Raw genomic sequence first — 27,472 nt, 5'->3', positions numbered from 1 at the left:
AAGAGCTGGTGAAAGGATGTAAGAAAAGGGAGGGCAGACCTGTGGCAAAGATCTCTTCAGCTGCTGTTTTCAGTGTGTTTCTGAGAGGCCCGAGGGAAGAAAGAGGTTCCAGCAGTGAAGGCAGGGAAAGACATGAGCTTGATGATGACTCTCAGTGTGTGGGCAAGAGGTGAGCAGTGGTGCTGTACTGTAAGTAAATGATGTCCCCAGTGATATCCAATAGCAGCTGCTTCCCTACCCCACCGGTGTACACCTGCCTGCCTCTCAGCTGTCATACACTCCCTTGTTCCCTTCTTTCACTGCCACTGGGAAAATAGGCATAGCTCCAGGAGCTCTTACAGGTGTTACAGTGCCTGCCAGCCTGTGTACCTGCTGACTGTAGAGGCTGGGAAGGTTGGAAATGTACCTCCTTTTACAGGTTTGCACTCTTGCAGCCAAATGACTCATGTCATATCAGCTCTTCCATTGAACTGCATTAGCACTTCTGTGTCTGTGCTTTCTTCTCTTGCCTTGCTGCAAGTGCAGGGAAGGTGGCACAACAAAATTCCCATTGGAATGGATGGAAATCATTTCAGTAAATCAGCTTGTGATGCCCTTTATTCTACCTATAAACATGGAAACAGCTCCAAGAACCTTCCTAACTTCGTTCCAAGTGAAACAAGATCTCCTTATTCTGCTGGATGTTTGCCATTTTGTAATGAAGGGAAAACAGTCTTTCCAAATTGCTTGACTTCTTGGGCTCAAACTCAGCAAAAAACCTGCCACAATTACTGGCAAGGTAACAGGCATTTTATGTCTATTCATCATCCTTTTTCTGTAGTACATTTTCACATCTGGCTGTGCTTCTCTGAAATGCTTAGGAAATCCCTTCACTACATCAACATATTTCCCTCCTGCTTAACTGGGAGGCAGTCACACATGGGCTAAAGAAGTGGAGGAGGAGAAGAATGGGTAACTGAGAGGGAAGTCAGCCTCCTCTCATAGCCAGATTAACATGTAAGTGCAGTCACTACTTGGATTTTGAATGATTGCAGCAATTCCAGGCACCATTCTCTTAGCTGACTTGATGTTGGAGAAGTACAAGTGAATCCTAGTTACAATTTGAAAGAAGGCCAGACACTCTTAAGTCAATCTATTTTATCAATTTTTTTTCAATAGGAAAAACTAATTGCTGTTATTTTAAGAAAACTACTGTTTATCAGCCACTTGTGCCTTTTAAATCCCTTTTAAATCAAACTGTTTCTGATGTCTTACCTTGAGTTTTAATAATTTTGGTATCAACTTCCCACCTTCTGGAAATACCAACATAGTGATTAGCAGGGAGAAGTGAAATCCACCAAGTGTGCTCTCCTGTTTCCAGACTGTTGATTCAGGAACTCTGCTGTTGGCATACAGTGACCATATGCATAGTGAAAACTGCTGTGCTCCCATCCCAGCTGCTGCTTCAGGAGCTGGGTGCTGTTGCAAGGGCTTCATGCCATGGGCATTTCTTTCTTTACCAGAATTGGGTCATCTTCAGCCTAAGAGTGCAGGAGGTGTTGGAGAAAAAGGACAGGTCACAGAGGGATTTCTTCTTTATCTCTAGACTGCCTAGCATTTAGATATCTAGGACTTGGAAAGGTGTGTCCAGGTACATGTTAAAGCAACTAGCAGCCATTGGAAGGAATGAGAAACCAGTTTCCTTAGCAATCTGATTTTACCTATGGTATCCTGCACAGGAAAGTTCTTTTGCTACAAATCAGAGCCCTGTGGAGTGCCTGCCCTTTCCCGTTCAGGCCTTGCTTGGGCATTCCCAGGAGCAGTGGCCGGGGAGGGCAGGCAGTTGTATCTGCTGGGATAGAGATGTGTGTCCAGACAGCCCTGTGCTAGCTCAGCAACAAGGACATGCAAAGCCGTGTTTCTCCAAAGCTGCTGTGCCAACCACTGAGGTGAGGAAGGTGCTTTGAATAAACTATTTTCTGGAAATTACAATTAGGCAAAAGTTATCTTTTTTGGGGGCTCACAGAGTCTTCAGATATCGTTCTTCTGTCTGAGATGATTTTCCAGTGGAAAGATCTGTTTAGCCCAGGTGAGGAAATGCCTTTGAAGCTCCACCTGTTTCTAAGGAGCACAGTGGTTAGAAAGGAAGGAAGAAATTCTTTGAAGCCTCCAGAGCAACAACTCAATGCAACCTCTGTGACCCCCCCATCCATGCTGTACTTGAGCTAGTCCGAAGATTGAGGTAGCCAGGAATCCTCTATATGAAGGAGACCTCTCCCCATATCTTTCTTGCCAAAGCAAACAGGAGCTAGTCACTGTGCCATAAAACTGCATCCAGCTCTGTGAAAAGCCTTCCTGATACACAGCACTCCTTGTTCTAGAGGAGACTTCAGTTCCACTGGGAGCGGGCTTTGCCTGCAGAAAGTTTGCTTACTGGAAGGTTGAGAAAGGATTTGGTAATTTTGAAGGTGGTGTGAGGACAACATGCATTAATGATGACCCTGAGGCTGAGAAGCAGAACACCATTAGCCCATCAAAAAGAGCAGGCAATATCTAAGTGACAGTGGCATAAGAGAAAAACATCTTATTTCCCCAGTGGTAGTCTGCCATAACAGCTCCTTGCTATAGCTCTCCTTCTTTTCTTCCAGGATTCATTTTATACATCTCAGCCCTGAAGAAAGTTAAGTATAGCATACAAGAAGTATAATAGCACAGTATAAGACTTATTGCCATTAAGTAGAGAAGGAAAAAAGCTGAAAAATTATGCACTCTTGCCAGGTTTCCTGGAAAGCATCTGATTGTGTGTTTTTATCTTTGATTACTGAAACTTCTGTACAAGCCTCAGTGATCACAGTAACTGCTACTAGAATGTAAGACTTTTCTCTGCGAGGATTCTGCTGTGTTTTATCTCCAACTCTGAGTTTCAGAAAAATACAGAAGGAGAAAAGAACAAATGTTTTCATATAGAACGTGTTGGTGTGACTGCATAGTTGTATATGGCAATCTTCAAATGCACAGCACAATCTTCTCATACCTCCAGGATCTGGTAATGGTGGTAATGTCTATGCAGTGGTGTTGCTCACAGTTCCAGTATGCAACAACCAGCAACCAACATTATGCTCTTTTCTTAAGAACCCCTAATGATGAGGGATTTTCCAGACTGCATAGGAAGTTTCTGCTTTAGGAGTCTGGCTATTTTCAGCTTCTATTTTATTCACACATTCTGTGTCAATATTAAGCTCTTCCTAGAGTCTGCTGTCAGTTGAGAATTGAGAAGGATTATCTTAGTAAATTCCAAGTTAATCTGAACATTTTGGTAAGAAACTGTTTGGGTTTGGTTTGGTTTAAATCAAGGAAGTGAAATTCGAAATTAAATAAGTGTGATTTTTTTCTCATGAAAACTGTCCTCCACTGAGCGGCTCAGAGGAGAGCTCAGAGGTGGAGGTAAATTCTCTAATTGGTAGCAAGGAGAAATACCAAGTCCCTGTGACATTGGCAATGAATCTTCACAGTCTCTACGTGATCTGCTGCTCAGTCAGCATTTAAATCAATGCAGCACATGACTGGGAAAGGTTTTCCCTTTTTTTGTGTGCCTTCCTTTAAAGGTACACTTCAGAGCCCAGTATGATACTGTAAGGGCAAACATTTACTTTTCTTAGTGATTATTAACATTCTTATGCTTATAAACTCAGACTGTCTGATGGGAGAAAGAGGCAATCCCATAGGACAGCATAGCATACCAGCAACCAGGGGGAATTCCTCATTTTCTAAATGCATTAAAATATAATTATATAAGATGTACTATATTTGCACTCTGCCAATTTTAACTTTTTTCCTGGTTTTTTCCTGACTTCCTAACCGTTCATGTTGCTAATTTGTAATAGCAAGGAGTAATTCTGGCTGCTGTGGCGAACTGTGATGGATAATACCACGTGTCAGGGGGCAGCTGATCTCATTTCAGATGGGAAATGTAGGTGCCTTATTGCTCAGCACAAGATAACGTTATTTGAAGGTTTTTGAATGTTCCTGTGAAGCTGTAGTTAGAGAGCTGCAGCTGAAAGGGCTTAGTGTTTCCTCTGATCAGGCACAAGCAAGAGCCACTGGATGTACAAGCAGGTCACTCCTTACCCATCGTGTGTGTGGATGTTGTGAGGCTCCAAAGGAAGGCAAAGGCCCTGTGTGAGAGGGTGGTGGGCTGCAGCAGGCAGTGGATGGAGACAAAGGGAAAACCACCACCCACAATGTTTTGAGGTGTGGAAAAAAATTGCGCACGTCTAATCCATCACATTTTGAGCTCTGCAGAGTTTCGGAGCACTTAAAATCATGTGCCCCAGGAAATCTGCCAAGAAGGAGATGTTCTAGTTGATAATCCTATGAGCATTTATTGCATAGTTTTAGGTTAGTTACTCTCACAAGTTCTACTTCGTATTCCCTGTAGAATTTGTTCTCAAGTCGAATGGCAAGTTGGATCTCAGTGTCGAGGGGTCTGCCTGAGACATTATCCAGCATTTGATATTTCAACAGCGAGGGCAAGCAGCACTCCAACAGACATTCTAGATCTGAACCACATCTTTTAGTGGCAACTTTTTGAAGGCATTTCAGCATTATTACTGCAGGAAAACATCTTCAAAAGTTTCCTGATTTACTATTCTATCTTAAGAACAAAGGGAGAAATTTACAGAAGATCAAACAGATAAAAATAGACTGAAAAGACAGCAGATGCTGTTGATACACTGAAGAATTCAGAACATTACATTTGATGGCTATTTTGTTTGCTGATACCACAGTTTTAGTGCTAATAACCTACACCAAAGTTGCACATATTATGATGTTTTTATCTCTATTTTTTGTGATAAGTACAAATAACTCAATTTTGAGTTGCTTGCTTTGTTTTGTCATCAGAAAAAATTAATGACAATGGCGTCTGATGTTTATTCATTTCTCAGTTCGTGTTCTTAGTTGTCAGATGGGAAAGGACCATATGTATGAAACCTTTAGCTTTAATTCTTTAAGACTTGACACAACACAGTATTGACCAAAGACAAGCTGCATGACCTATCAGTGTGCAATTATTCAAGCATTCACATAATGCATCTCTTCATCTCTGAGGAGTCAGAACTCTGCCAGCAGAATTATTACTTCGTAATCTTTGCTATCAGTAAAAGCTCAAATAGCAAAATGGCAAAATTAAATTCTGAATAGAGACTGGCATCCTCTCTTTTTTTTTTCTTCATTTCCCCACAGTGTTTTGCTGAGATGTTAGGGATAGCAAAGGCTAAATTCACTTTTAATTCCTTGTTTCTTAATTCTTTTTATGAACTTTTTATGAGGTTAGTAAAGTATAACAAAAACTGCAGCCTCCTTCCAAGGGAATGGAGTGCTGGATTGCTCTTCTAGAAAAGAGTAGCTGTTTATTCATCTTGCACTGGACATAAAGAGTTTAGTTTGCTTGATTTCTCCTGCTCCATTAGTTATGAGTAGCTTTTCAGGGTAGCTCTGTGTGGTTGGTTTTCCTAACAAAATGTTTCTAAAGTGATCACATCCTTTCTTCATCCCTCGCTTTTGTAATGTGAACTTGCTGATGGTTTTCAACCAAATATAACTCCAGGTTTCAAACTAGAGATATTAAATTTATGTTTTTCATCAAGACAGGTGATCAAATAGAGCAAAGATTAATTGCTTAACTCTCCAGCTTGCAAAGTGAGCTCAGTCCTTACTCAGTGCTGGAGAATTTCCCCATGTTTCCAACCAGGGTGATCACCCCTGTCAGAAGCTGAGAGAGAATTATATTGTCCTAACAATTTTGGTACTAAGCAGAAATATGAAGGTTATTTGAAGAAGACTCCTTTTTGAAAATGAAAGTGGGTATTTTTAATTTTTTTCCCTACTGCAAACAAACAGTGTGACCTAAACATTAATTCTAAGTGGAAGTCATCTCTTTTGGAGATGAGTTCTGTTTCTGCCAACACTTATTCATCTACTCCAGAATCTCTCCTCTCCATCTTCTCTCCTTCATTTAAGGCAACAGGAGCTTTGAACAACTAGACTGGCAAATAAGGAGATCCAAAGTGCACATTCTTATGTGGTTATACCCTCCCCTGTGCTGCGCTAGATTTAGCTTAATGTCAAGATGAATGAGAACCAGACTTCTAATGGGTATTTGTCCTACCTTTTGTAATGCTGTCCCTTCCTCCTGCATTTCTTTCTTGAAGCTTAGATAAGCCTTTTGTTCTAATCTGTGTGTGAAGCAGTAAATTGTTAGTACTAAATTATTTTGACATATTAATAGGGCACTAGGGTCTATTAGGCTGAGTTAACCTCCTTGCCCATCAACCCCAGCAAGTGGAAAAAGGTGTTCCTTCAGTATAAATTACCTGCAGTACCTTATACTTGAAGACACAAAAGTTGTTTCTTTTACTGTTTTGTTTTTTCTTTTCTCTCAGGAAAGTAGAATTCATCTCTATCTCCCTCTGACCTCAGTAACATCTTTCCTCCTGGGAAGAGAAAAAACCCCAGGAAGTATCTCTGCATAATTGCTTTTCTCCTCTCTTTTTCTGTCCTTTTTGTGGCTGATACAGTAATGTAGTGACCCTGTATTATAACCAATGTCAACTCCTAGTCAAATGGAATTAATTCTTTTTTTCAAAACCAACTCAAAAAATAGAAGTTAAGCAATCACAGTTTTACCTCCCTGGAAGGACTAGGCAGGGTACAACTTTTGTTTAATATGCCAAGCATCTTTTTGTTTTACTTTATTTTTTTTAAAGGAATGAGAAGCTACACTGGAACAGTCATCACTTTGATGCTCTAATGATCATTACTGTTGTAGAAAGAATATGTCATTTAATCTTGCTAACATGTCTTTTACCTTTGTGATAATATTAATTAGTACTTTTTAGTCACTGTGAGTTAGCTCCATAGTGAAATTTTGTGTAAATGAAAATGTAGCAGCTGGATTAGGAGCTCAGAGATACGATTAAGCTGTGAGTCAGCTTGTCACATCTGAGAGGGGATCTTTTTTCAGTGCTCCTTTTCCATCTCTCCTCTCACCTGCAGTTTTGAGGAAGCAGTATTGAACAGTCTGATAGTCAGGTAAGACACCAGTACCTCTCCCCAGCTATTCAGGTGCCTTTCTGACTCAGTCAGCCGTAGGACACACGCTCACTACACTGTACTGCTTTCTGCTCGGTCACAGGGAAGTCGGTTTTACGCAGCCACCTGTTTGCACTGCCCCTGAACACACAGAAACATGCTCTTCAACATTCTGTTTGTCCTCATGCAGCGGCTGCATGCTCTATTTAAATCCTTTTATTTTTACTTGGCTCCATATGATCAAATATATACAGGATGTGGCCTTCATACGCCACGGAGATAAAGGATTCATCAGAGCATGAAGAAACGTCCCGGCTACATCTTGTTAAAAAAGTGCCTTTGTGTGCGCACGCGTTGGTTATGTAACTGCCCTGGATGTGCAGCAGCCCTGCCTGCTGCTGGCCTGCCAGGCGCCACTCAGGCAAGCAAATGCACCTCTTTACAGTCTCACTTGAAGCACAGCGTTGTACCCATCAGAGGGACAAATTGGGCAGGCGAAATTAATGATGGAGCCGAAACAAAGGTGCTCGCGAGGCTTCCAGAGTTTGCTGATAGTGTTCAGAAATAAAATAGCGCTGGCAATCTCGTTGCTTTTGAATTAGCTCTGCAGATGTAATGGTGTTATTTATTTGCTGTGGCTCCTACGAGGCCAGTGAAGTTGTGAGGTGTGTATCCTTATCACTACATGCTCAGAAACAATCATAGCTGGATTAAATTGCTAGGATGCAGTCAGTAGAATTGCCTAATATTAACCCTTATGCCAGAGCTGAGGCCTGAGGCACAACCATGTCATCTTGTAACTCTAACCACAACTGGGTTGTTTGTCTTCACAGTGTGTATGTCAAGGTATCAGGCCAGTAATTCACGTGTGTGGTTAAACATAGCTTCCCTTTGCTTTCAGGCTCTCGGGGAAACAAACTGTGTTAGCTTTAGCAAACTGGGCATAATTCATTCTGTGAGCAAACCAAACATGGAATTAATGAAGGAAAGACATATGCATATTTATTTTCATGTTGTTTTCTTCCACAGAATGATATCACGCCGTTGCACGTTGCATCAAAAAGGGGCAACGCAAATATGGTCAAACTCCTACTTGATCGAGGAGCTAAAATTGATGCCAAAACAAGGGTAAGCTGAAGTGTGAATGCTGTGAGTGAGTGCGTGGAACTATTGCCTCTGACCTGTTTGTTGCTGTAGAGCTTAAATCATTCATCTTCCTGGCAGGCTACCACAGCTGCACTGCATTTATGTTTTATGAAATGGTTGCAGTAGGGTGCTTACATTTTGCATCTCTTAAAGCAGTGTGAGAAACACCATGTGTATGGCAGAGCTCAGAACCAACCATTTTCCATGTTCTCTGAACAGTATTGAATTAGGAACTGCTTCTAGCTACTTGGGGGTGGAGGTGAATGTACAGGAAAACGCTAAAAGACAAGAATTCAACTAAGATATTTCCGAATTTGAATGCTAACAGGGTCATTTTGAAGCGCAGTATGTGTTTGCCTCTCACTGTCCACAGGGCAGTGTCACAGAACACAGTGTGGCTGATGAGTCTCATGCAGCTCAGCCTGTGTGTGACGGGGTGCTTTGCTGCTGGCTGGGACTTGTCAGCAAATGTGTTGGGCGTAGGGATGGTTTCCATCAGGTTGACACCTAACTCTACCCTCTGAATGACTTAGAAACTCAGTGCATATGGTTATACCTAATTGCTGTAGTTAAAACCCAGTCATACCAGGGATATTTTATTTAATTACTCAGTGGAAAGAAAAAAAAAGGAAAAACCCCAAATGTTTGGAAGAAAACTTAGAACTGTGGTGCTGTGGGCTCTCATGGCAGCCTTTGCAACACACTCCTGTGTGTGTGAGGTAACCCTCAAAAGCTGTACACTGTAATTTTTTGACAATTGTCATTTTCTTGAAATACTAGCTTATCACCTATCTCTCTTCCATTTTTAATTAGTCTATGTAATTTCCACCAGAGTCATTCCAAACAAATGAAACTAATAACCTAAGAATAGTTTTTTTCTACAGTTATTACTGTATCCACAGATTTCTGTTTGGTTTTCCAGTATTTCAGCAGTCTCTGAGATTTCCTGCAGGGCTTGTTAGGAACATTCATATTTTTTTATTTCTGTGGCAAATTCAGAAACTGGGTCAGTTTATTTTGTAATTTCTTCATTCTCTCCATATGTTTTTCTTTAGTTCTTCTTCTCTTTTACCTTTAGTCACTGGTGATTTATTAATAACTTTTTTTTTCTAATTGGGGAACATGGAAGCAATGACTTTTCATGGATAATATAAACAGTAGGCATAATTTCTGGACTAAAATGTCATCTTCCTACATGCTCCATGGGGGTTGCCAGGCTGAGGGGCATGAGCCTACCATATGGCATGGAAGGCCACGTGTGACAGATGTGCATTTGGTCAGAGTGGGGAGAAGAAGACTTGCAAGGAGACTGTTTGTTTCCTCTTTGCAAGCATTCGTGTGGCCCACTGCAGCCAAAATATTGGGGACCACTACTTTAAATAGTTGGGAGTCCAGCTTGCTCCTTTCTTTTAGCTAGGAAAATTCATGATCCGCTTCATTTCCTGTATCACGGGCTCCAGGGTCAGACACTGGGATAGTTTATGCAACTAAAAATACAATCTGGGACGGAAACAGGATCCAGGAAGAGGGCAGAAGCATTAACAGCTCCTGAGTCTGGCAGAGCTTCCCAGTGAGGCAAAGGGCAATGGATGACTGGTTTGTTTTTTCTGGCTTCCCCCAGACTGCCTGTTTCCCCAAACACCCGTCCTCTCCATCAGTCAGAAGGGATTTGCGTAACTTCTCCTGCCTGTGCTGTAGGTGTGTCACTCATCGGTGCCCTCTCTGGCGTTACCAGAGGCATCACTTTCTGGCAGTTAGTGAGTGAGTGGAAGTTCTGCTCCCGGAGGCACTGACTCATCCTGGCGAGGGTTTGCCAGGCTGTGGTCTGGGCGGCTGTGCCTCTGCCAAGGAGGCTCAGGGAGCCCAGCAGACACTGCATGGCTGGGAACAGGGAACAGCATCGCTGGAGTACATCAGGAGGGATTTAGAAATCAATAGGAGAAGCAATAGGAGGCTGAGGGTAATGTGGTGCTGGATGAAAAAGGGCATTGTTTCAGGAGTGTCTGCCTGGTTCTCATATTCAATAGCAAAGATTAATTGCTGTGAGCAGTTACAGCACATGTTCCTGCTAAATCTCTCTTGTTATTCCTACCTGACCCAATGTTGTTTTCCAAGGCTGAACAATTAAGATATGTCAACTTCGTAGTCATTTCATTTTTTTTTTTAAGCACCATCCTTCTTTTCAATATACCAGATATAGAATGGCCTTACAAAATCACAGGATTTTGACAAAAGCTTCAGTCATATCCTTTTGCAAGAGCATCACCACTTCTGAATGTATTGAAAGGCAAAGAGCAGCCAGGGCTGTCTTTTCTGATACATGTGTCAAGTCATGCTTATCAGCTGGATGCCCAGGCAGAGCCCAGCCTTGTGTGTTCTGTGAGGGGCAGGTGCTGAAGGCACACACAAACTTGATAAAGGGGGGAGATTTGCATGTGAAAATAATTGAGCCTCCTATTACCACTTTTATAAGTGTGAGATCTTTCTTTTCTTTTTCCTATTTTTTAAAGAGAGGAGCAGAATTTTTTTTTTATATAAAATAGGTTTTATCTTGGACACCATGGTATTATTTAATGCAAGTGTTGATTATGGAAGACAAACTGCCTCCTCACAGGTGAATGGCAGAGGTTCTGTACTTGTATAAAAGGACAAGAAAATTTTGAAATTGCTCATTTTTATTGCTCAGGGGCAGAGGTTCTTAGGCCTTCGTTTCTCCTGTTTCAGGTCTTTAATTCACCTTCAAATGAATATGCAGAACATGCTGGTTTGTGTTGTTGACCAAACACTAACAGGGCCAGGATTTGCTACTCTGACTCTTAGATGAGACAGATTTAGCTATTCAGCTGTCATTTTGTGGTCTATTCCTGCAATCCATTCTTTGTACAGGATACTGGAGTACACTCCACATATTGTCTATTTTTACTTTTCACAACCATCATTATTTTATAGATAAATTCACATAAAGCCTTTCCTGAGTAATACATAAGTTGAGGTAATGATTTCTTTTCCTTAGTCATTTCCATGAGCATTTGCGTTTGCTGCTGACAGATGGTCTTGGAAACTGGAGTGCTGAAGTGCTGCACAAAAGGTTAACGTGAAGGGCTAAATCCTTATCCTGTTTAAATTATTGGAAAAGGCATCCATGAGCTCCCACTTTCTCTGTATTCATTAGGACTGGGATTTGATGAGCACCATAAATACACACCTGTAATCTGTAATTGGGAATCGAAATAACGTGTGAGCATATGTAGTTATTTGAAAAAAAGATCTCACAACTATTTTGAGACTCAGACATCCTTTTCTTTTTTTTTTTTTCCATTTTAGTTCACGCTTATAGTTGCATTGTTTATTTTAACCAGCTGTTTATCTTCCCTCTGTCTTTTTTTTGCATGTGAGATGTCTAGCAACTGGTACTTGGGGCTTGGTACTGAATTCTTAAGGGTGCTCCTCAAGAACTATGTGCTGCCAGGGCAGCTTTAATTGTTCTTGTTTTTAACTAACATTCTGAGCAAAGAGCTAGTAACGCCTCATGTAACATGTTTACTGAATGTTGCCCTAATTATGTTTTCTCTGTCTTCCAGAAAAGACTTTAAAAAATAAAATTTAATTAGAGAGGTTGATTAAATTAACTTGATTTGCTTTGGCTGTTTAATACTGTATATGCCAAAGTGAATTTGTGTCTGGAGCGGGCAGCAAGCAAGTTTTAGCCTGGATTAACAATAAGTGTTTATAATCTTCATTCTACTAATTTTGCATCTAAATAACAGGCCAGCACTCATATCTGCATGAAAACATGTGGGATATGCTCTTTGAAGATGCATCAGATCATACATAAGCTGCTTCAGAAAAGCCACGTGTATTAAGATATAAAATAACTACAATAGCCCTGCCTTGGCACTCTGAGTGCATTTTGCATGTGCAGGGAGAGCAAACCTCGTTTGTTGCACAGAAGGGGCTGTTTGCAGTAATGCCAGTGAAGTGAAGAATTCGGGAAACTTGGAGCATGGAGGGGCTGTGAGACACAGAGCCCTGCAGGGCTGAAGAGCATTCACAGAGTCACTGGGCAGTGCTGGGGATGATAAACCCTGGAGGCAGCAGTAATTGCTCCCTTGGGGAAGCGTGCCTGCTACCTCTGGCTCAGGGGAGAGGAGCACCTGCCACACTCCTGCCAAGGCCATGGACAGGCTCTGGGATTTGGCTGGGACTCTGACAGGCTCTTGCTGACTATTTACATCTCAGTGAAATTTTTACTGGGTGTTGTGTTTCGTCACTCTAAGGCTGGGTTTAGAAGCTGATGGGTACTGATGGTACTGAGCCCACCATGGCTTTGAGGTGCAACCCAGGGATGCCATTATGCAAGGGAAATCCTGGGAGAGCAGTGATGGGGAAGAGGTAGAGGTAACTGTGGAGCACAGGGAGGCTGATCTGTGTCCCTTAAAGCCACGTGTGGTGGTGGGGAAACACTGCAGCAGAGGGACTCCACTGCTTGCACCAGCCTCTGCTAACCTCAAGCCAGTTTTGACCCCACTGTTAACAAGATCAGGGAGCTGCACAGGTGTCCGAGTCTCAACAGGGACCAGAAACCAGATCTCATTTATTTGTGCATGTCTGTGTTTGAAATAAAAGCTAAAGAAGGCAGCAGCCCCAGAGATGGGTGTGCAATGCTAATGAGAGGCTTGTGCCTAAGCAGAACTCCTCCTATTGTCCTCTTGGCTTTGCTGGAGCTACTCTCAGGCTCTCTGGAGGGATAGATAATACCGTTGATATGATTTATCATGTCAGTGCATACTTAGAGAGTCCTTAATCTGCAGATTATTGTCATAATCGTTTGTAATGGTTTTTCTGAGCCATTGCAGGCTATCATAGTAAGGCAGGTTTGCTTCCTGTACATGTAATATATATATTTTTTTCACATAGTATATGCTATGTGAACAGTAAATAAGCAACTAGAAAATCTTCTGACAAAATCAGTGAAATCTTGCTGAGCTCAGAGCAGTCTCTTTTAATCTCAGTTTCGATTTTTAAACAAAAATCTTTGTGATCTGTATTTCAGGTTGCCTCTGCACATTTCTTTACCTGCTTTAAGTGTCACATAGCAATTAACTAAACCAGTGAATAGGCAGTGTCTTTTCAAACTACAAAAAAAAAAAAAAATCTCTGCAGCTAAATTATCTGTCTTGGAGTATATTTGCTCTGCAGTGGGAGTTCCTGACATCATGTTAACAATAGCTATAGATCAGCTGCTCCAACAAGCACCTACATGCATTGTAATGTTGTGTCACACCATGTGATGCATCTGGTGGTAGTGACTATTGTGTGGACCCAGAATGAGCTCCAGCTGGCCAAGCGTGACTGTCTGCCTACTCCTGAGCCACAGAAGCCTTGTCAGCCACAGATAGCATGAGAGGGCTGGGACACTGTGCTCTGGGGAGCACTGAAGTAGTTTTTAAGGGTCTAGACTGGTACATGAAGATAATCAAATGTGTCTCATTCTCTATGAGCATGGTATGTACTACCCCTGGTATGTTGGTGACATGAGTTGGGAAGGCATTAAATCTGGAAAATGTTCTCTACCGTACTTTTTGTGCCTGATCTCCTTGAGTGTCTATCTTTGATGTGCCTGCAGAATGTGATAATTATAGGAAGTAAAAAGAATGAATAGTCTAATGTTACATGATGACAATCCAACGTACATGATGATCTCCAGCTCCTGCCTACAGGTCTCTAGTTATCTAGCCTTGCTGCATTTTATTTTCTTTCCCATACAAGTTTTTTTATGTAGGTGATATTTTTATATTAATTGTGTCTGCTCAGTACTTGATATGCCCTTACCTGTGGAAACTACTGGTGTAGGAAATACGCAGTACCTTTTTAAACACTACAGAAAAACATTTGCAACTTGGCTGATAAGTGCACAGTTAATGGGTTTTGATATCTTTTCTCTTTGTCTTTAACTGTTTGGAGCAATACATCTTTAATTTGTGTGGTATGAATTTAACAAGATGCCCTTCTCTGTCTGTGGCCTGAAATAAGAGAAAGAAGTGGAAATGACGATAGAGTCAGCTTCAGAGATGTCAGGAAAGAACACTGTGGCCCAAACTGGGGCGGGTCCGTCTTGCATGAACAAATGACTCCTTGAGTTAGGAGAGTTACATCTGAACCAAAATCTTTTCTTCATCTACATCAAAACATACGCCACTGGAAGAACATGCACGATGAGAACCATACAAGTTTCAAATGAGAATTTCTACCTGCTGTTTTTCATAGGTTTATTAGGAGAAAGAAAAAAGGTAGAAGCAGGAGAGTGTAAGGCTCTCTGCATCACCACCTCCCTCTCCCTGGCTGCCCTCTACACTTTGTGGGGCTTAAGCTGATGTTCTAGTAGAGTGTGATGGTTTGGGAATTATCAAGAAATAATACTAAAATTGTGTATGAAAAATATGACTAAGGAGGTATCTTAATAATACTTACTACCATACAGAAACAGAGAGGGAGTGTATGTGTTTGAAGTGAGCATAAAATGTCTAAGAAGGAATTTTAGATAATCCTTTTTATAAAAATGTTGTGACACACATATTTTAGGCAATACAACATATGTGTTTTCGAGAGTGCCAGAAGACACTGGAAAAAGGCCCCTTCCTTTATGACTTGTATTTGGAAAACTAAAGTTTCTGAAAACTGTAACATCATTATTTGTAACAAGCACTGTGTCATCGGGCACTGAAAAACCTCGTGTGACTTCACTCGCAGTTCCTCGGGGCACATGTGCTGTCTTTGATTCTACCACTTGTGTGCAGCATGTAACCTGAGCATTGTCAACAGGGTGCAGGTCAAAGTATAGTCCAATCAGTTTGGAATAACTCTGTTAATGTTAAAAAGAGTCTTCCCCTTGTTTGAGGTAGGTATATATAACATATAAACATATTCTATATAAACATATAAACTGTTATATAAACTATTCTGAAAGAGGTATTGATAGTATGCCTTGACTCTAGGCCAGTCATCAGCTGGAGGTCACATAAGCACACTCTGAACAAGAGACAGAAGCGATTCCAACATACTTCTATCACCTGGGATTAAGATGGTTTTCTCATTTGCTGTACACTTGTCAAAATCAGTGTAATAAAAAGAGTCTGAGTACGAATTTTTTATTTCTCACAGACTTAATGACTATCCATTGACTTTGATGCACACTGACAAATGAGAGACCCAGTGTTCTCAAAGGCGTGCAGGCAAAAAGTACCTGAAGTGCAATCTCATCTCTTTCTTGTAGGTGCATTAACCACTTTAATGCTTATGCAGTGAGGGCCTTGAAGTAGCCCAGTGCGTGAGCATCCATGTGATATGACTATTTACATGTCCAGAGAATCAGAACCAAAATGTGCTCAGTCCGTTTGAATAAACAGGGCCAGCTGTTCACTTGCAGGGGAGCGGCATCCTGCAGGAATTAATTAGCTTCTTAGGACATCATGGGTCTTTATAAAAGTGCACAAGATTTTAATGTGTCTGAAACTAATCAGTTATAATTCCACATCCCACAGGATGGGTTGACCCCCCTTCACTGTGGAGCAAGAAGTGGCCATGAACAGGTTGTAGAAATGCTGCTGGATCGTGGTGCCCCTATTCTTTCCAAAACCAAGGTAACTGGTACTCTTTTCTACTGGGATAATCCTTGTACCTTTTTTTTAAAAAAATGTGATTCTGCATGTCTCATATATTTAAGGGTTCGACAATAACTTTCCTATTTCTTAGTTATTTAAAGTAACTGTGTGGGAGCTCTCCAAAGTGAATGCCGTATGTAGCGCACGTCTGCATATGTAAAATGTGTTAAATTGAGATATACAAGAAAAGACTTCTGTGCCAACCGAAAAGGCATGTATGGTAACCCTGTCCCTCAGAATTTCAGGAACTGAAAATCTCTGTATCTATCCTGGAATAAATGCATGGTGATTACAATATATCTTCAGCTTGCACCAAATTACCCTAAGGCTAGAGAAGAGACAAGAGATAAAAATAGAGCAATGTCCCTTTGCAGAGACAGCTCCTATTTCCCAAGGACTTAGCCTGATTACCAGTTTCTCCACTTTCTATCTCTCTACAGTTTATCACGTAAGATTCTTCCTGGGTATTTCAAATCACCTGCACCAGGGTGCACAGATTGCTTTAGACCCAAGGGCTGGCATTAAAGGAAGCACTTGCCAGGACTCTTCAGGCAGTGGTCTCTGCTGTGCTGTTATTGCTGATTTCAAACCTCAGTGCAGCAGCCTGCTTTGTAGCACCTCTACATGCCGTGACTTTCCCATTCAGGGTTGACATTTGAGCTGTGCAGTTGAGATTCTTTCCCAAGATAACCTTCCACTACTTTTTTTTCTTTAACTCACTCTGTAAGCAATATATTTCAACAACATTTCTTGTTTGCTTCTATTATTTCCTTTCTCTCTTCTGTCATCCTGTTCTGTTCTGTCTCAGCACCCTTCTATATTCTGCTTTTCTCCTCCCTCTTTTGTTTTTTGTTTTTTTTTTTTCTCCCCTTACTGGAGTATATTTAGCATTTGTTTGGGGAGGTTGGCACCAGCTTTTCTCTGCTCAGTGAGTCACTGGCAAGACCTGTCATGGGTAATCTGACAGTTTTCACCCATCCTCTGCATGAGGAGTTTCCATGGACTTCCACAGCCCTGACTGGCAAAGTTCAAAGTTCAGGAGCAGTGGAGAACAGCAGGGGGCTCTCCAGAAACCCCTGGGGCTGCATCTCCACACCACTGTCACTCTCAGGGACTGGAACTCATACTTCAGGGAGAAAAGCTTTTCCACACTCTCTGATAGCTCAATCAAGTACTTAAAGGGAAAAAAAAACCCAAACCAAAACAGCAAAAAAGCCACCCAAAAAAAACCAAGACCCAAACCCCAACCAACCAACCAAAAAACCCCCATCAAAAACAAACAAACACCAAAAAACCCACAACTCCCCCCTGCAATATCAACTCTGTTTCTTTCCTTTCTACCATCATATATGAAAACTCCTCCTAAGGAGCTACATTTCTTTGTTGCATGAATTTTTTGTTTTCAGGTGTTGTCCCTAGACTTAACCTGCTGCTCAAGGCCTGTAGGTTTGGAGTTTGTTACTCTTCCTGAGCAGACTCCACAACCTACCCAGAGTTCACTGGACAAAATCAGGCAGATGATTACATGGGATAGCGGGTTTGAAATTGCCCAAGGCTGAAAGACAGACTTTGGATGATGATCTGCAGAGGGTTATATAAACAACTACAGCAAAATAGGAGCCTCCTCTGGAAAAGGGAATGCTGTTATATGTTAAAAAGTGAACAGAAGGAAGTGCAGACTTCCTGAGTTTCCTTCTGATGTGTTAATTCTGCCATTTTCAGAAGGTAATCTAAGAAGTAGCTGTACCTCTCTCTGAATGACGTAAATGAATTCATTCATTTGTCACTAAACTACAGAACTGTGCTCTGCAAAAATAAGTGGCTCCATTCTCTTCAAATTAAGTCATATATTATTGGAAATAGGGCACATCTTTGAAAGAATTTGAACTTCATGAAGTTTTCTCATGTTATATAAAACTCTTTCAGAATAATAACCAGGCTGCAGTTTGATAGCTGTTTCCTACTAGAGATGGTTTAGTGTAGTGCTGACCCTTTTTTGCACTGGAATAACCTTAGATTTATTTTCAGGGAATGAAATGATCTAATGGGTTATCTAGGGTGTTCTACAGGCAACAGGAAAAGGGAATTCTAGTTCTGAATATGCCAATGATTTTGTATCAGAAATGGCATCCCTGCCTGTCAATGTCCATCTTTTTTTAATTATCAGTTTTCCAGACTTGTTTGGCTCTTTTTTTTTGTCCCTCTCCTCAGAGTTAATGGCTCTTTTCCTGACTAATGTGCTTTGACACAACTACAAAATAAGATATTTAATTTTAATTTTGACTAGTCAGGCAGCTGATACTCTGTTTCATCTCTACAATCCCCTTTTGTTTTGTTTTAGGGGGGTTTTGTTTGGTTTTTCGGTTGGTTGGGTTTTTTAAGGTATTGGTGACTGTCAATATCTTTGATTAACCTTAAACGTCTTCACGTTTTAATGTTTTCTTGGCAATCTTTAAAAAATCAGTACTGTAACAGTGTTTATATAGGGGCTCTTGCCTAAAGTACCAAATAACTTCTTACAGGCGTTGTTGGGTTGTCTCTCACAACGAGGATGTGGGACTGCAGAATATTGTTACGTGTAATGTATTTATGTGGAATGTGGGAAGACAAAGGCATCGAAATATTAACTGACTTGTGTAAGATTATGGAGTACCTTCTCCTGCAACAGAATTAGGCCTGATTTAGGTTATAACAAAAGATAATTTTCCAGTTATTTTCTGAATTCATCAACTTCTTTAGCATCCAGTCACATCTTTTGCTTTTCTGTGTAAAATCTGACTAGTTGCTGCCCTTCTTTCATCCATGACAGATTTTTATCAAGTAGTTTGTTGATTTTCCCAAATTGACATTGGGCTGCTCTGTTTCTTCCTTTCTTTTCCATCAATGTCAGTCTTCTTCATACAAGTCTCTCCTATAAGGGTGTCCCATGTCAACTTCTCAATTTCTTACTCCATTAATAAGTATGGTTTTTTGGCTGTAATTGTGAAGAATTGCACTTTTAACCTGAAGGATCTTTCTTATCAAAATGGAGCAGAACTGTTTATAAAGTTTCATGATTTTTTTTACTCTCATCTGAAAAACATCATCACTTATAAACTGTTATCAGGAGGGCTTGGTGACCAGGGGAAATTAATCTTTTTTTGTTCAACTGCACTAGAAGACAGTAAAACATTTAAAATGCGCTGCTAGTATCAAGCTTCCATGCAGATAATTGCTATAGTACCCTTTGGGAATGGGAGAGAGGCTTATCCAAGCCAACATAAATCACAAGTGAGATGCCCATGAGATAATCTTACTTGAAGGATAGAACTGTGTCCAAGAATATCTGTATCTCAGCACTGAATGTAAACTGCTTTCAAATTCAGGCAGGATTCACCTATTTGCTTCCACCAGCCTTCTTCCACGTCGCTTTTAAAAATTATTTCACTGTGTATTTCCACCTTTATTTTGAATGCTTGTTATTACTGTTACCATATGGCCATGGGAAGGGCAAGGGAAGAGATCTGTTTCAGAGATCTCAGCTGGTTTTATATTGTTACTTTGCCTTTGCTAAGTGTGGTCACATGAGGGCACTGCATCTGTGACCAAAAGTTTCAGTGTCTCATGATACAGCCACAGTGTACTGTCAGTCATTTATAGATTATAAACTATTGTGTGTTTCAGAAATAGTTTCTGCACTCAAATCTCATTTTGGCATTAGAAGGATTAAGTGAAAAAAAAAAATACAAGTGGATAAAGGAGCTCGTGTACCTCTGCTAACAAGACCTCTTTCATTCTGGCATATATTTTAATCTTTCATCATGAAATAGTGTCAGCCCTTTAAATTTCTGAAAATTTTCTCTTCATGGTTTTCCTCTGGAAATATAATATGTTTTGGCAGCTCGTTATCTGTTTTAAGCACTGTAAGATACAATTCATTGGTACATGAATCTCTCTCAGGCGTCTCCTTGGTGAAACAGCTTTACCCCAGCCCCTGGTAGGTCACAGCATGCAGGTCTCATTCACAGATTTTTAGCCCAGTTCCACTTGAAACTACTGCTGTTGAACCCATATTGAATGGGAAGATGGTCTCCAGAGGTGTGTAATGTGGATTAAGCCTGTGTACAACCCAAATTCAGGAAAATGCAAATGAAGGGATGAAGGAAGGCTGTAGTGTTTACTGGGTGATGCTCTGACCTGTGCTCTCGTGCCTGGTAAATGCAAGCCACTCTAGAGTGGTGAGTTTAACGCAGCTTTTAAATCCAGCAAATTCTCTGGCTAGGGTGGTAAAAGTCTAAAATAACACAAAGTGCTGTTTCTCACATAACTCATCTAAATCAAGCAGCTTATCTGAGCTATACTGGATGAAAGAAGCTACGTTTAGAGCATTGCTGGTGTGTTGTGACGGCTTTTCAATGTAGAGCTGCCTACAAACTCTAACCAAACAAGCTCTAAATTCTAGAGTAAGAACCCTCATCATTACACTGAACATGTTAAGTTTATTTTGGGTGCTTTCTGGGCTTGTAAAATTCTTCATACAACAAACACTCCGAGAACAACGCGGAGGAGTTTTGTTTCTCTGAGCATCCTATAACCCACCAGTGTTGGGTCTTTCTGTTCGCAGAATGGTTTGTCTCCGTTGCACATGGCAACACAAGGAGATCATCTAAACTGTGTTCAGCTTCTGATTCAGCACAATGTGCCTGTAGATGACGTCACTAATGACTATCTGACTGCGCTGCACGTTGCCGCCCACTGTGGCCACTACAAAGTTGCCAAGGTTCTCTTGGACAAGAAAGCTAATCCTAATGCCAAAGCACTGGTGAGTACACAGCGGGGTACTATTCTCCCAAAGTTGTGGTGAGACTTATTTGAGAGTTATTTTCTGCCTGCTGGTGTTGACAGTGAGGATGTGCTGTGCTGCTGCAGCCCAAGAGAGGATGCTCGAGGTTCGAAGTGTTGGTAATGTATCGTGAAATCAGAGCAGACCTTTGCTTACAGTCAGTCAACAGTGATTTATGAATTTTTAGTGTAACTAGAGCACTTTTGCCTCCCAGTAGCTTTTTATGATTCTGAATAGATGAAACAGCTGCAGATGAAACTGCTGTAGGTTTTGGTATGGAGAGAATCCTCATTTTCTAAGTGTTTGTACAGAGAAAAGAATCAGCAACATTTAAAACTGAGGGAATTTTTATCAGCTCTCAATCATGTGAAACAGTAAAAGGTAGGAATGAGTTACATAATGAATATTTGTGGTATTGTATAATTATGTCAATGGAGTCATATGCCTTTCTGCTTTAAAAACAACTTCAGTAACAAAATACGTTAGTGCAGTGAAACTGCATACAAGCAGAATGCATCAATGTGTTTTGTTCAAGAACTTGCAATCTGTTCTTTTTAGAATGTCTCTTTGATTTGTTCTTCAATAATTGTTCCAAACAAATTTAAGTTCTGACATGAATTGGGTTGACTGTTGGTTTCACAGCCTGATGCTAACTCATTCAGCTCCTGAATTGTTATGTGAGCTCCTGAAACCCTCACAAACCAGGAGGGATTGACTCTCTTGAAAACAGTGCAGGCTCTGCAGATTCCCTTTCTCAGCCCCTCTGTTTTTGTGTCAGCCTCTCCTCAGGTGTCTTTGGTCAAGGTATACATGAGTTTTGTTCACTATAACCAGCAAGTGGGGAGGTAAAATAATTGTAGTTGCTGTAAACTGGCAGATCGTGAATGAAAAAAAGAAAGTAGTACAACTAGTTTAGAAGGTTTAAATTCCAGAGGTTGTAATGTGCTTTTTTTACCAGCAGTTCTAAAAGCTCAAAAGAAAACCAACTAAAAAGACCCACCCCACCCCCCAAAAAAACCTCCAGAAAAAAACCTCCACTCAATTAAAATTGAGTATGGTAAGCAACAAATGAAGGGTTGGATAGTTTTGGTGAACTGAGAATTTTTAAAAATAAATTAATTGCTGCGGTAGGCAATATATTTCATAATTATAACTGGCTATATGAAATAGAAAAAACTTCTAAAAATACAAAGGCCTTTTTCTTACATGAAAAATTTAGTAAAGCCAAAACAAATCTGGGAGTTGTTTTGTTAAAACTGAAAAATGTTTAACATGAATTCCATACCCACTTCTACTTTATAAGGACACATGGGGTATCAAAAAGTATGTTCTTTCTCATTTACAGAACGGTTTCACACCTCTTCACATTGCCTGCAAGAAAAACAGAATAAAAGTAATGGAACTTCTTCTGAAGCACGGGGCATCAATTCAAGCTGTGACTGAGGTAAGAAATGGTCTTTTCACACTTGTGTTTGCTTTTCCTACAAATTCCATTGTAACTGTATTGATTAATATTTTACTATTTCTGGAAGAGCATGGACCAGTCAAGTCAGCAATTATTTTCAACTTGGTATTATGAAATAATAAAACTGAATAATAAAGTCAGTTGCCCTTGTGAATCATAAACAAATTATATACTTTGGGATTACAGTTGGAAAAGCAAGTGAAACAAAACATATAAAAAATTTTTCTAAAATCCACCACATTTTTCTAAAATACCACTTTTTTTCTGTAATTTAAAGCACTGAAGATGAAATTTGCTCTGTTACAGAGATCGAGGTGAAGACTGTGCTTCACCAAAGTGCTGTTTTGAAAGGTGATTTAATTCAGAGCTTGTTTTCACTTTCCACACAAAAGTTATGCTTACCCACCATCACGGGGCATCACAGATCAGTGAGACAGAAATCAAAATGCTGTTACTTCAGTCAGGATGAGATAGTGTGCTCCCAGTTATTGGCATAATTTAGACATTAATTAAGTACCTTCAGGATATTTTTTATCTATGTTTATGTATATTCTACCAAGTTAGGAGAGGAGGAAAGATCACATATATGAATGTGTGAACCCTGTGGAATAAGCCAGGTTGGGAAATGGCAAGGAATTCCATTGATTAAGCAAGGTACAATGGGGAGTAGCTCATCTCCACAAAATGGAGTTTCATTTAACACGTGGGGTTTTATTTTAATTATTCAGCAGCAAACCATAGAGCTCCCTTCCTGGCTTGCTTGAGGGAGAGCAGAGCCTGCCCTGGCTACAGTTCACCTATCTCCAGACTAGTTTTTGAAAACCATAGGGGTTGTAGGTGCAGCTTTCAGAGTTTAATTTGAAAACCTATTAGCAAGGGAGGGAGAAGCACAAAGAGAGCCTTTACAGAAGGGCTGAGATGCGTCTCCTCTATTTTAAATAGTCAGTGTGGAAGCAGAAACACTATCCGTTCAATTTTATCCCTTTTAAATTCAAAGAGTTACTAGAACAGAAGCAAAAGCAACACTTAACTACACTGACTGCTGTGAATGAACCAGGTTAACAGTCTGGTCCGTACTTTTGGAATCGCTTTTTTGAGCAAAAGCTTTCCAAAAGCAAGAGCTTTTCCTTTATTTCCTGTTGCTGCCTCACCATGATCTCATATGATCTCAAAGCACACCTGATTGCATTTGTTGGGATTCAGGATGATACTTTACTGCAGGGCTTTACCTTCCTGCCTACCTCTCTCACTGACTGTATGGTAACAGCCTTTCAAGGCAAAATTAGGAGTTGGTACCCAGCACCCATCCCATAAGCTGCTATTTCTCTAAGCCAGTTTGTGTCTGGCCCTCAAAACAAATTGGCCAGAAAGCTTCAGAGTATTCCTCTCTGAAGGAATCTGAGAGCAAACAAGTGTAGATTGCAAGTTGTGAATAAACAATGCAAAATCAGTAAGAAGAAACAAATAATCATTGTCACAAATAATGATTGTTGCTTATAAAACTGTGTATCAAAGGTAACATTTATTATCTTTCTTTAAATGGTAAATTCTGTTTTCTGGATAGATTCCATATTTACATTTGTAAATACTACACCTTTTTTTCTGCTGCAGGCTTGAATCTCTGCAGCATCAGTTGATGCTTTATGGTCACAGAGGACAATATGCATTGTATTTCCAGCACTCTATTATTTTAAAAGCATTTACTAAATTATTCAAAACAGGTAAAAGAAGTAACACACTGAACCAGTTATTCTGCCTTCATGCTCATATTTGCTGTTCTGCATGATAAAGGAAAAAAAAGTGTCTCTCTACCCTTCTGGGACTTGTGAATATCCGTGGGGAGCTGCCTAAATCAGGGGATTTCCAGAGATCCACTCAGCTTTCTCCTCCTCTTGGTAGCAAAGCCCCCTTCTGCAGCCTGTGGCTGACTATTGGTACAGCTGTGCAGAAGCAGCTGTGAGGAGGCTTTAGGATAATTCAGTGTGGAGAAATATTAACTATTGATTGGATTTCTAAAGCAAAATCCTTGAGGTCATGTCCTGCTAAAAGACTGCTCCCTTTTATCCCTCTCCTTCTCCCTCCCTCTCTCTCCAACTGGTCTTTCATATCTTGTATAAGGGCAGATGGAGATTCATGATGGTGATAGTGCCACAAAGACCTGAGGGAAGAGGGAATTTTCTGTAGCCTGTGTCACTTGTGTCTGGGCCTTTCTGGCTGGGTGCCAGTTTCAAATTCCCTTTCTCCTGGAGAAACAGTGGGGATGGAGCTCACCACTAAGTTCAATAGACCTTTTTGTTCACCCAAAAGCAACTGGCTCTGGTGGGGGACAATGGACACTGCATCTTTTCTGCATTTAGCTGAATGTTCTGGGAAGTTTTACCTTTGTACTAGGAATGCTTCTACAATTTATTTATTTTTTCCCTTCTGTTCCAAGATGCAAATGCTTTAAGAAGAAATCTTGCTTAGTTGATGAAGAACTACTGAATTCCTAGAACGTTTATATGTTTGCTCATGAATCATACTCACAGGTGTTTCCAGTTCTGTGTGCTCTTTGGTTTAAGCGTGTGTGTATGGTTTTGAGGAGATATGACCCTCTCAGAAGAGCAAGCACTGGAGTTTACTTAGTTTGGAATAATTTGTGTTTCTCCATGGCACTCTTGTAAAGGAATGTGGAAGCAGGCATTTAAATTGGACTTTGATTTGTTTTCTAGTCGGGCCTAACTCCAATCCATGTTGCTGCCTTCATGGGCCATGTAAATATTGTATCTCAGCTAATGCATCATGGAGCATCACCCAACACTACCAACGTGGTGAGTAACGGGTCCCCTCTCAGCACAGCAGGACTGGGAATACACTGTAATACCTGGGGGCAGCACTGTGAAGAAGTGCCTAATTCTGATGTTCATCATCCACCTCCACAGCAGCTGTGGCTCGTGCTGGAGTCCTGGGAAAGTGCAGCCTGCTGACTCCTACTCAGGAGATGCTTGACAGGTTGAAACCTCAAAAGCGGCTGACCTTAAGCAGGCTCTATTCTCTTTATTTTCTGAAGTAAAGAATGAGAACACACTGTAGCTTCTCATATGTAATTTTTGAGATGTGTGCTTGACTGTTGAGCACTGCTTTCCCAAGACCCCGGGGGTCTGCCATTTAAGGGAAGTTCTGCTGTTATCAACAGGTTGCAGCAGATTGTTGGGACATATTGCCTGTGTCCGTACAGCCGTCCGAGCGCGCCTTTCTGCTGGACGTGTGCTGTGTGCCCCAAGGCTCCCGGGGCATGTGCAAAAACTGAAGTCATTGTTAGATGGGTATTTGAAAGCTGGGAAGTGGAAGGAAAGCAGAAGCTTGTTGGTTCTCTTTAATAGTTTGGCCTCAGAATCTCCCTTTCACCTTCCATGCGCGGGTGCAGTTAGAAGGCAATATTTTGTAAATCTTCACCTGTTAATTCTATTAGATTGTATAAAAATGCAGCACCATTTGTAAATTAGCAGGTGTTTATACCTAAAGACATACTGATGTCCAAAAATGTAGAAAGCACTTTCACTCCTGCATTTATTCTGGCTTCCTTGGATTTCTCTTTTGTTAAGTCCGTGAAGCTTTGGAGGAATGTACTCAATAATTATACTATTTTTTCTTCTTGTTTCAGCAGCTCAGTGCTTGTCAGATAACAAATTGCAGTAGGGGCATAAGGCATAGCAGAAGGAAAGACAAATACATGTGTGCCTAAATCTACAAAATTTGAAATATGCTTTTGACTACATTAAGCTGTATTTAAAGTGATATCATTTTTAAGTGTTAGTAAAATGCTAGTAAATATAAGGATTGCACTGTCTCTTTTCAGCAAAAGGTAGTGACAAAGGCACTATTGTGTTGGGAAACTGACCCCGCAATAAACTGCTCTGCAGCATACAGACAGATCAAATATTGACTTAATCTTACATCTTGCTCACAGACAACTACAGCAAAGTATTCTAGTGGAGATCATACTGAACTGGGCCTGCAGCATTTTTGTATTTATGAAACGTGTTGGCATTTGTTTTTCCTGTAGTGTGTTTTTAATTCAATTTTGTTTCTGCTGCTGCCCACCAGAGAGGAGAAACAGCGCTGCACATGGCTGCCAGGGCTGGCCAGACAGAGGTGGTGCGATACCTGGTACAAAACGGAGCCCAGGTGGAGGCTAAAGCTAAGGTAAGGTGGTGGCCCAGGGAGAATAAACCTGGACAGTCTACATTTGACAAAGCAAGGGCTCACGTTCACCTTGCATGTGTCTTTCAGGGAGAGAAAGGGAGATGATGCCAGGTCATGTAATAACCAGTGATATTTTGTTATGTGCCCTCTTACTGTAGTCATGAGTGGTTTGTGTGTAAGAGAGGAGGCAGGAGATGTCAGGCTGATGCCATCCCTGGGGTTTTTTGACAGTTTTTGATATAAATTATCTTGTGTTTGAAGAGTTTTGTTTTGGAGTGGGAAGCGAGGAGGGAGGGGAATGCCTTAAATCTGCTTTTATTTCAGCAGAACTGGAAACCCAAAGCTTCTGGTGCCTCCTGTCATCTCCCTAAAACAGCTGCCTGTATGCTTTCAAAAATAGTTATACTTTTAAAGAACACCTCCTAAAGGAAGGAGGCACAGCACAGGGATGTAGCTGAGGGCTGGAAAGAAGGTACAGATCCAATAGAAACAATTGGAATTGAGGAGGGTAAGGGCTGAGGAAAGAGAAATGGTCAAGAGACATGAAGAAACACACAGAATTCTGGAAATTAAAGAGCTCCATGAAACAGGCAGGGTAAGGAGATAAACGGGTGCAATAAATAGCACTCTTAATAGGTAAGTCAGGAATTTATTTTTTTTACCCAAATGGTAATAAAAAGGATACAATTTCAAAGAAATCTATTTTTCATTGTGAAACTATGTCACAAATTAGATTACTAGTAAGAATATCTACTTATAAGGAACTCTGGGTAAATATTTATAGCAGATGCACTTCGTATCTGCAAGCAGCCTGACAATAGAAGTGAATCATGTGGTCTGTAAATCTCCAAAGACAGCCCTGAAAGTGAACAGCTCGTGCTCAGAAGCACAGTCAGGCAAATATTTTTTAAAGTAAATTCACAGAATGATTTCATTTGTGCAAACTGCCATTGCCTGTGATCAATTTATCATAAATAATAGCTAAATGCAAGCAGTAAATTATACACCAGTGCTAACATCAGCTGTGAGAAATTTGTGGGAAACAGGCATAAACTGGAATCATTTAAGAACCACAAAGGCTCTCCAGCAGTCAGGGGAGATTGTCCTGCAGAGGAGCAGCAT

The 27,472-nt window shown here is 40.7% G+C and overlaps 1 protein-coding gene across 30 annotated transcripts in view; it reads left to right on the top strand.

The window, feature by feature from the left end:
* The window catches only part of ANK3 (ankyrin 3), a 304,909-nt gene that overhangs the window by 171,068 nt on the left and 106,369 nt on the right, over positions 1-27,472 (top strand). For all 30 annotated transcript variants that reach the window (XM_050340346.1, XM_050340415.1, XM_050340406.1 and 27 more), the window contains 6 exons: positions 8,101-8,199; positions 15,759-15,857; positions 20,482-20,679; positions 22,046-22,144; positions 24,877-24,975; positions 26,252-26,350. In XM_050340346.1, the coding sequence (XP_050196303.1) occupies positions 8,101-8,199; positions 15,759-15,857; positions 20,482-20,679; positions 22,046-22,144; positions 24,877-24,975; positions 26,252-26,350 (693 nt within the window). The remainder of the gene's footprint in view (positions 1-8,100; positions 8,200-15,758; positions 15,858-20,481; positions 20,680-22,045; positions 22,145-24,876; positions 24,976-26,251; positions 26,351-27,472) is intronic.

This window comes from Myiozetetes cayanensis, unplaced genomic scaffold (genome assembly GCF_022539395.1).
Source record: "Myiozetetes cayanensis isolate MyiCay16 unplaced genomic scaffold, myiCay2020 scf10, whole genome shotgun sequence".
Classification (NCBI taxonomy): domain Eukaryota; kingdom Metazoa; phylum Chordata; class Aves; order Passeriformes; family Tyrannidae; genus Myiozetetes; species Myiozetetes cayanensis.
This window is presented reverse-complemented; position numbering and strand designations above follow the sequence as displayed.